Genomic DNA, 9851 nt, shown 5'->3' on the forward strand with positions numbered 1-9851 from the left:
CTAAAGATAGGAACAGTATGTACAAATAAAAGTGAAAGGAGTGCACATACCTCTCTTTTGCTAACAATGAAGTGGGGAGAAAGAAAGCTTCAAGGGCGCTTTGGTCTGTCTTTGTCAAACATGCTCGACACTGAATATTTACATTCTTTGCAGCAAAATGATCAGTCACTAAGAATCGGATGACAAGCTCCAAAAATGCACCTCGAAGCAATGGTGACTGTGCCATTAATTGGTCATTCTATCTTAATGCAGACTGTGCAACTGAATGATGGACAGTAGTAGGCAATGTAGCATTTGCTGTACATACTTAATATGGCACTTGTGGTGACAATTTAGAAGTCGATTCCGCTCTAAATGTCACCGGCGGGGATGGCGATGCCGACATGCTCGCATCCGTGCGTTCCAACACGCCAACGCACGTCGGCGTAGGCTGACGGCCGAGCCTCATCGGAGAAGGCGACCGAACCACCACAACCTCCAGCATCTGGGGCGGCGACTGCGACAACGAACACCGCTCGTCCACCATCCCATGCGTCAGCGGCGTCCGCGACGGAGACCTCGACAGGACGTAGTCACGCACCATGGGTGCCGGTGACGGCGACCTGGACACGACCCTCTCCTTCGCCCCGCTCGTCGAGCCTCCTATCCTCAGCGGCGACCGTGCCAAGAAGTCCGCGAAGATCCTCGTCGCCGTAGGCCGCTCGGGCGACACGTCGCAGCGGCGCAGCTGGGGTAGCGGCGGCGACATGGCAGCCCCGCCCGGCCGCACGCGCTCCGGCTCCGGGTGCGCTCGGCACACCGGGCACGACGAGTGCGCGCGCAGCCAGGCGTCGATGCAGCTGACGTGGAAGAAGTGCCTGCACGCCGGCAGCACGCGCACCACGTCGCCGTCCTCCAGCTCCTGCAGGCACACCACGCACTCCACCGACGCCGACGCCGCCCTCCCCTTGCTGCCGCTCCTCTTCTTGCCGCCCCAGCTGCCCTGCGGCGACGGCGTCGGCGCCGCTTGCGCCCTGTACGTGAACGTGGGGAGCACGGCGATATCGTCCATGCTCAGCCCGAGGTGGGTGTCGGTAGGAGGGCCGTCGCCGTGGAGAGCGCGCCACTCGGCCAGGAGCGACCGGCCGTAGCGGACGGCCAGGTACAGCAGGACGCCGGCGAGGACGGCGATGATGATGTACAGCAGCGTGAGGTTGGAGCTGGCCGGCCCAGGGCCGTCAGAAACGTCGACGTCGGAAGCGTCAGGCCATGACGAGGGGGACGACATGGCTGCGGCTAAGAACCTGATCCGATTCCGAGGACTTTGTGTGGAGAGATGGTTTATATGAAGCCGATGTTGCGAAAGAATCAATCAACGAATCATTGGGACATGGTCGCCGTGGGGTTATAAGAAGAAGCATGAGAGCGATTGTGCGTCGCACTCATGCTTATTGCATGATAGATATATTCAGTTGAGTCGCTAGCTGGACGTACTCTGATTGAGGCTGCTCAATATTTTGGGACTTTGCTGCTCGTCGTGTTACAGGCTTACAGCCGTTCCGTTCCCTTATCGGGATCTGGCGTAAGCATCGATCGTGCACCCGATTCTTGTTTCTTGCTCAACATTACGGCAGACATGCTTGTCATTCTTGGATTGATTAACCACTATTTAGTCGAGCTTTGACATGACATTTTTCAACGGTGATCTGGTGCAGCAGTTCAGAGTCTTCAGATATGATTGGCGTACGACACCTATCGTAGTTGTGAACTGCTCGGTGACTCTTGATGTTGGATCATGCCGGAATAGGTTTGAAGTCAAACTGGCAGCCAAGAAATCACAGAAGTTGTTAGTTGTGTGGAAAATGAGCCAACAGATAGAGTATTGATGTCTGGAGACTAGGAAAAACTTGTTTCCTATGGTTTCTATTGGAAAAGTTGTGAAAGATCAATCAGATCATAATCTCCTTCTGTCAAGAAAAATAGAGGTTTCAAATTTGGCCTATCTTGGTTGAGAAAAACCTGAGTTTCTTCCGAAAAATATTTGGCAAAAGCATGTTAACAGCAGGGACCCTATTGGTGTTATTAATATCAAGTTGAAAAGGGTTAAGAAACATTGTAAAGGTTGGGGAGCTAATTTGTTTCGAAACAACAGGAAAATAAAACTAGAGTTTAAAAAGTCAGTTGACCTTAGAGATCCTGGAAGAGGAGTGGCGAGCTGACTCCTGAGGAACAAGTGTATACAACTAATATTCAAATTGAACTTTACAAGATATATGAGGAGGAAAATTATTGGTATCAAAGAGCTCATGGGAGATGGTTACTCGCACTACGGGAGAATTGCCGTACGCCGACGGCCAGGCGATGTGCCGACGGCCAAATGTCGGGGCCGTCGGCACAGTAGTCTCCGGAGCGCGGCGACGAGGATAACCGTCGGCGTTAAATTGGCTGTCGGTACAGGCTGGATGTGTCGACGGTCACCGTCGGCACAGTTCTGGCCATCGGCACAGGACTAGTCTGTCCGTCGGCACAACATTTTTTTTCCTTTTTTTTCCACTACAGACATGTGCCGACGGTTTAACTGTCGGCATAGCTTTTTCCTATTTCTCCACGGCAGTCTTCAAAAAAGCATAACTAAATCGTTCTAACTGAGAAAAATAAGTATAATATATCAAATTTTGCAGAAAAATAAGATCTATCATAGAAAAATATAAAAATGGAATATTTCAAATACCTAAATAATTTTTTTTAGAAATGAGCTATAATGTTCGAGGTTTCATGGCTTTCACACACGCCAAAAATGAAAAAATGGTCGCTCGTGGGTCGGATTAGAAATCCACGTCCGGGGTATTGCTTACCATCCTAGGGCCCACACACGTGCCAAATATGGCCTCGTTTCGGCAAATTATGTCATGCCGAGGCCGTTTCCCACCTCATTTCCCCTGAAATCCATAGAACTCCGGACGTGATAGCTCTTTTCGTGAAGGGTTTTCCAAAATAATTGCCACATCCCAGTTTTGACAAACGGAATAGTTACTATGACATATAAAATGACGCCACGCGGCTCCGTGGGATTTTTTGACTTCGTTCAAATTGCCATCTGGCCAAAATAGCCCCCCCCCCCCGGACATGCGGTATCGCCGTACCGGGCGTGCGGGTGCACCCATTAGCGAAAAAACTAAACGGACAAAAATTAGCACATATAATGATGCGTCGTAGAATTAAAAACATTTTTTCCGGAATTTCTGGAGCGACAGATAGTTGACCCCTAGTTCAAATCCGGTCAGTTTCCAGCGGATTCGGCGGGACACCGACGGAAGCCGCATGGGTTCCCAAAAAGCTAATGCGTGCACATGTCATGTGATACGTGGTGCGTAGGTGGTCTACTATCATCGCACGGAGGTTTCACGTCATACTAAAATGCGCCCCATGTAGCTGCTTCACAAATAAAATCCGTTTGGGCACGCTAAAAATGAAAAGATGGTCGCCCGTGGGTCGGATTAGAAATCCGCACCCGGGGTCTCGCTTCCTATCCTAGGGCCCACACACGCGCCAAATATGACCTTGTTTGGGGAAACTATGCCATGCCGAGGCCGTTTCCCACCTCATTTCCCCTAAAATCTATAGAACTCCGGACGTGATAGCCCTTTTCGTGAAGGGTTTTTCAAAATAATTACCGTATCCCAGTTTTGACAAACGGAATAGTTACCATGACATATAAAATGACACCATGCGGCTCCGTGAGATTTTTTGACTTTGTTCAAATTGCCATCTGGCCAAAACAGGGCCCCTGGGACATGCGGTATCGCCGTACCGGGCGTGCGGGTGCACCCATTCTCGAACAAACTAAACGGACAAAAAATAGCACATATAATAATAGGTCGTAGAACTAAAAACATTTTTCCGGAATTTCTGGAGCGACGGATAGTTGAGATCTAGTTCAAATCCGGTCAGTTTTCAGCGGATTCGGCGGGACACCGCCGGAAGCCGCATGGGTTCGCAAAAAGCTAATGCGTGCACATGTCATGTGATAGGTGGTGCGTAGGTGGTCTACTATCATCGCACGGAGGTTTCACGTCATACTAAAATGTGTCCCATGTAGCTGCTTCACAAATAAAAACCGTTTAGGCACGCTAAAAATGAAAAGATGGTTGCCCGTAGGCCGGATTAGAAATCCGCGTCCGAGGTCTTGCTTCCCATCCTATGGCCTACACACGTGCCAAATATGCCCTCATGTCGGCAAACTATGTCATGCCGAGGCCGTTTCCCACCTCATTTCCGATAAAGTCAACCAGATTTAAACTAGAGGTACTTGATCTATTGCTCATGATTTTTGGGTAAATTAAATTGTAGGTTCAAAATATGATATGGATGTCATATTTGTATTCCTCTCATTTTTCTGATCAATTTAGACATATTATTTGCCAAATTCGTATTTACTGATATTAAATATTCCATAATAATAAAAAGAAAAAAATGAAATCATTTAATTGTTTTTCAAATTCTATATTATTATTTTTATATATTCATTGTTGTTTACTTAAGTAATTGTTTAGAATTCAAAAATATAGAGATGTGGCAGCACGGTCAAAGGGTTAATATGATTGATATGGTAGTATTAACAATAAGGGCGTCATTTCATTCATGGAAGCTCATCCGAAGAGAACCAAGAAGTTAAGTGTGCTGGGGCGGGAGTAGTGTGAGGATGGGTGATCAACTGGGAAGTTTGACTACAAGTGCAATTTGACCTAATATTAGGTGTACTAAGTGTAAGTGTGATTGTGAAAGATTAACAAGTAAAAAAGAATAAGAAGAAAATTGGAAAAAAATTTATTTTTTAAAAAAAACATAATTTGAATCTTTTTTTCAAAAAAAAATTTGAAAATTTTGAAATACTATGCCGACGGTATAACCGTCGGCACAACAATCTGTGCCGACGGCCAGTCTGTGCCGACGGTGATCGGGCAGTCCCCGACCAGAACTATGCCGACGACGCTACGCCGACGGTCACCGTCGGCACAGCCTATGCCGACGGCCTTCCTTGCTGTGCCGACGGCTGGCAGCCGTCGGCAGAGTGGAGCTCTCCCGTAGTGTCGAAGGAGACCGGGAAACTGTTTACTTCCATAGAATTGCAAATGGAAGGAAAATGAAAAATATTGTGCGAACTCTGGAAAAGAATGGTGTGATTATTGAAGGTACTAGAAACCTGGTTCAACATGCCACATTTTTTTATAAAAAATCTTATATGGATCTGCTCCTGGAAATCTTTCCTAGTTAGATCATAATTTGTGGAAACCTGAGGAGAAGTTACGTGTGGAAGAGAATGAGGATTTGATTAGAATGTTTACTGATGAGGAACATGCTCTTTTTTTTCATGGAGGCCAAAAAAGCTCCTAGATGATAATATCCATATTGAATTTTATCAACATTGTTGGGATGTGGTAAAATATGATATAATGCAACTTTTTTGTCTGTTTTCATAATGGTTCCCTGGATGTCCAGAGACTACACTATGGCATTATAACTACCTAAGTCCTCTGAAGCCAATAAAATTAAACAAATTTAGGTCTATTTGTATATTTAGGTCCAGAGACTACACTATGGTATTATAACTACCTAAGTTATGTGATGTTACCTTGATTCAATAAGACAAAGTGTTCTTGGGGATTATTGGATCCACCTCTAGCATTAGGGTTAATGTTAATCAAGATAAACTATGTTTTTAATCATGTAGTGTGTGGAGAGAACTCCATAATAAGATGCGCCTAGAAAACCATCAGTCATTATATCTCTAAATAACCACTGCGGTTAGTCTTCTGCAACCACATATTGACTATCCAATTAAGGATTTCCCCATGGTTATCGATATGAGCTTAGTGAGTCTCAATTTATCCCCCTCTTCCATATGATAAAACGCCGCCATGGTAATGCCACTTCTCGCCGTACACTTTATCATACTTCAAAGGGTAGTTTCCTCTCTAGTCCCTAAGGCAAATATTACATGGTGCATGCTGAGCGCGGAGTTGATGAAGGAGAATTTATGGGCAATAGAACCCCAAGAGGAAGGTATGATGAGCACAGCAGGAAGTTTTCCCTTAGTAAGAAACCAAAGTTTATCGACCAGTAGGAGAAAAACGTTCTCTCCCGAGGTGTTGCGAACCAACTCGTGGTAGGGCGCACTACCGCCGTCAGCAGCAACATGGAGACCTGCACACAAACAACCAATTACTTTGTCCCCAACTTTCAGCGAGGTTGTCAATCTCACTGGTTTTGCTGAAAACAAAGGATTAAACGAACCGTGTGGAAGAAGAATTGTTTGCAAAGAACAGAACAGAAAAATGTTGTAGAAGATTACAATTAAAAGAAGAAGAACCGGGGTCCACAGTTCACTAGAGGCGCCTCTCCAATAAAATAAATATGCTGGGTAAACAAATTACAGATGGGCAATTGACAAACAGAGATTCTACGCTAATGGTTGGTGCAGAATACATGCTATGAAAGTATGCGGGCAATACAACAATATACATAGACGATAATCCAACCGCATCTATGACTAATAATCCACCTTCGGGATTGCATCCGCGATACCCTCCAGTATTAAGTTGCAAGCAACGGACTATCGCTTTAAGTAATGTGTGTAAAGTAAACGATGAAACTACCCTTGAATAGAACACTGTTGATTTCTCCCTAGTAGCAACAACACATCTACAACCATAGAGAACAAGGTCACTTCCCATGGTTAAATAGAGGCATGAACCCACTATCGAGCATAAATACTCCCTCTTGGAGTCGCTAGCATCTACTTGGCCAGAGCATCTACTAGAAACGGAGAGCATCAAGATCATAATAACATAATACATAATCTCAACCAAAGCAATCTCTCTATAAATCGTATCCACATCAAACCAACATGTAGCAATTACAAATAGATAATCTTGATCATGTTAGGCAGCTCACAAGATCTATACATGAAGCACAACAAGGAGAGGACAGCCATCTAGCTACTGCTATGGACCCATGGTCCCGTGGAGGACTACTCACGCATCACCTCGGATGAAGACATGGCGATGTAGAGGCCTCCGGCGGTGACTTCCCCCTCCGGCAGGGTGCCGAGATGGACTGCAGAACCCTCCCGGACTAGGGTTTCGGTTGACGGCGGCGTCGGAACTTTTCGTGGATGGAGGCTCTCGTCCCTGGTGTTTTTCCGACACGGGGAATAAATAGGCCGAAGGGCGGAGCAAACGAGGCGACGAGGCGCTAGTACATGGGCCAGGCGCAGCCAAGGGTGGGGCCGCGCCTGCCCTATGTACTGCCACGTGGCAGCTCTCCTGCTCGTGTCCTTCTGGCTCCGTCTTCGTCCCGGAAAAATAAGACTCTGGGCTTTTGTTTCGTCCAATTCCGAGAAACTTTCATGCATAACTTTTCTGAAACACAAAAACAGCAGAAAACAGGAACTGGCACTACGGCACTGCGTTAATAGGTTAGTCCCAGAAAATGCTAAAAGTGTCGAAAAGTGCACATCAAACATATAAGAATTGTAACAAAACAAGCATGGAGCATCAAAAATTATAGATACGTTTGGGACGTATCAACATCCCCAAGCTTAACTCCTGCTCGTCCTCGAGTAGGTAAGTGATAACAAACAAATAATTTTTAAGGTGACATGCTGTCACACTACTTTGATCAATCTAAGTGTAAAAGCAAACATAGCTGGAATCACAGAATCGTAACATAAGCATGATAGATATAATTAAACAATGAAACTTAATAACCATGCTAAAAAATGAATAGTAATCAAACAAAAGAAAATGTATAACGTGCATGGAAAGCAAAGTGATTGTCAAGAGCATAGCATAGATACATAATAAAGTGGTACTCAGCTTGTCCCATAAGTGGAAGCAAAACATAAATGTTTGGACACCTTTAAAAGATTATAAGGATGACTAGAAATAAAAAGTTTGAACAAGCAATACCATAATTATGAATCAATCAATAAAATCTTGGGACCATGCACATAAAACTAAGAATGACAACTATGCTCTCATAAGTGGTGCATAAACTAGAAGGTGGAGACTCAGTATAAAAGTAAAAGAAGGTCTCTCTTTGAGAGGCAAGTAAGATCACTCATGTGCTAGAGCTTTTTTATTGAAACAACAAGAGTATAAAATGCACTTTTGAGAGGTGGTTGTTCATGTCAACGAGTAGTAAAAAGAGCTATTGTCATCTTCCATACTAAGCAAGTTTGAGAGCGGTTCCGAAATATTTGGGCGAAGCCTCTTTTCATTTATACTACTTATAAAATTGTGACGCTCCTCCCAACCTTTGCTTACACATACCATGGCTAACCGAATCCTCGGGTGGCGACCAAGCAATCACAAACCATGGAGGAGTGCCCTTTCCTTATAATTTTCCTATTTTCTTCCCCTATTGGAAGTTGTGGTCAAACCAACTCTTTTTTTATATACTTTTTTATGTGACAAGCAAGATGAAGCTCGCGAGTCTTTGAGTTACTTAACTAGTATGGAAGACGACAACCACAATTTTAATTTACTTCCTCATGAGCTAAAAACAATGTCACAAAACGAGGAACTATTTGAATGTTTTAAAGGTAGCACACGAGCAAACTACTATGGAATGGCAATGAAATACCACATATAGGTGGATATGGTGGAAACTTTGGCATATTTGGTTTTGGTGGTTGGATGTATGAATAAAATACTCATATAAATGGAGGCTAGAAAAAGACCGGGTGCGACCAACTAAGAGATATATTAATCAAAGCCATAAAGTGATACACAAGTTGCAAACTAAATGATCATAGAGGCAAGAATTGGCTGGAATGTAGTCATAACATGTTGCAAAACATGTGCCAAGTTGACCCAAATAAAAACATTCGCAGGAGAATATATACCACAATATTATGATTTTCTATTGTATGCTAAAAACAATGCATGAAACCTTCAATGGCATACTAAACACTCTCGGTATTTGAGACTAATAATAATGAAAACATAATTAACAAGCTCATCATGAGAATAAGATATAGCAAGATATGCAAAAATAACTATGCCACAAGTCTAAAAATGCTTCCATTTGCATCACATACACATAAAACTTTTTTCATGCTTCCAACGCCAACCAAATGAAAACAAACAACTCTCATATATGAAAAAAAGTAAATGTCCAGAGAGCTATTGAAACTCAAATAAATATGAAAGTGGAGCATGTCTCTCTCCAACGCAAAATGCATAAAAGTGGAGCGTGCCTCACTTCAAAATAAACATGCAAAACAACGGAGCGTGTCTCACTCCAAAGTAAATATGCAAAGCGGTGGAGCGTGTCTCACTCCAAAGTAAACATGAATGATGGGATCCAACTTTATTGAAAGTAAACACACAGCAAAAAGTAAAGACACTCCAACGATAACACATATCACATGAAGGAATAAAAATATAGCGTGTTGAAAAAGGACCTGTTGCTTTTTGTTGATGAAGAGGGGATGCCTTGGGCATCCTGATAACCCACAAGTATAGCGGATCGCAACAGTCTTCGAGGGAAATAAAACCCAAATTTATTGATTCAACACAAGGGGAGACAAAGAATACTTATATGCCTTAACAACTGAAAATTCAGCCTGCACCTGGAAAAACACTAGTAACAGGGGTGATGTGAAAGCAGCAATAATATGAGAGCAATAGTAACAGTAACACAGCAGCAGTAACACAGAGGCAATGACACCAGAAAATAGTTGATACTACTTCTAATGGCAAATAGGACCGAGTGAGTATTTGATGATGAAAGATGGACCGGGGTTCCCAGCTATCTACACTAGTGGTAATTCTCCAATAACAAGTGTTGGGTGAACAAATTACGGG

At 43.9% G+C, this 9851-nt stretch overlaps 1 protein-coding gene across 1 annotated transcript; it reads right to left on the minus strand.

The window, feature by feature from the left end:
• Window positions 1-243: 243 nt before the first annotated feature.
• LOC124683502 (E3 ubiquitin-protein ligase ATL41-like) lies at window positions 244-1267 on the minus strand. The gene has a single exon (XM_047217999.1). It carries the CDS (start codon window positions 1265-1267, stop codon window positions 308-310), a length of 960 nt encoding a protein of 319 aa, XP_047073955.1. The 3' UTR covers window positions 244-307.
• Between the last annotated feature and the right edge of the window lie 8584 nt (window positions 1268-9851).

This window comes from Lolium rigidum, chromosome 1 (assembly GCF_022539505.1).
Source record: "Lolium rigidum isolate FL_2022 chromosome 1, APGP_CSIRO_Lrig_0.1, whole genome shotgun sequence".
Taxonomy (NCBI): Eukaryota; Viridiplantae; Streptophyta; class Magnoliopsida; order Poales; family Poaceae; genus Lolium; species Lolium rigidum.

What these genes read in the sequence shown, in the direction of transcription:
- LOC124683502 (XM_047217999.1), bottom strand. Translation starts at nt 1,267, where the DNA reads ATGTCGTCCCCCTCGTCATGGCCTGACGCTTCCGACGTCGACGTTTCT.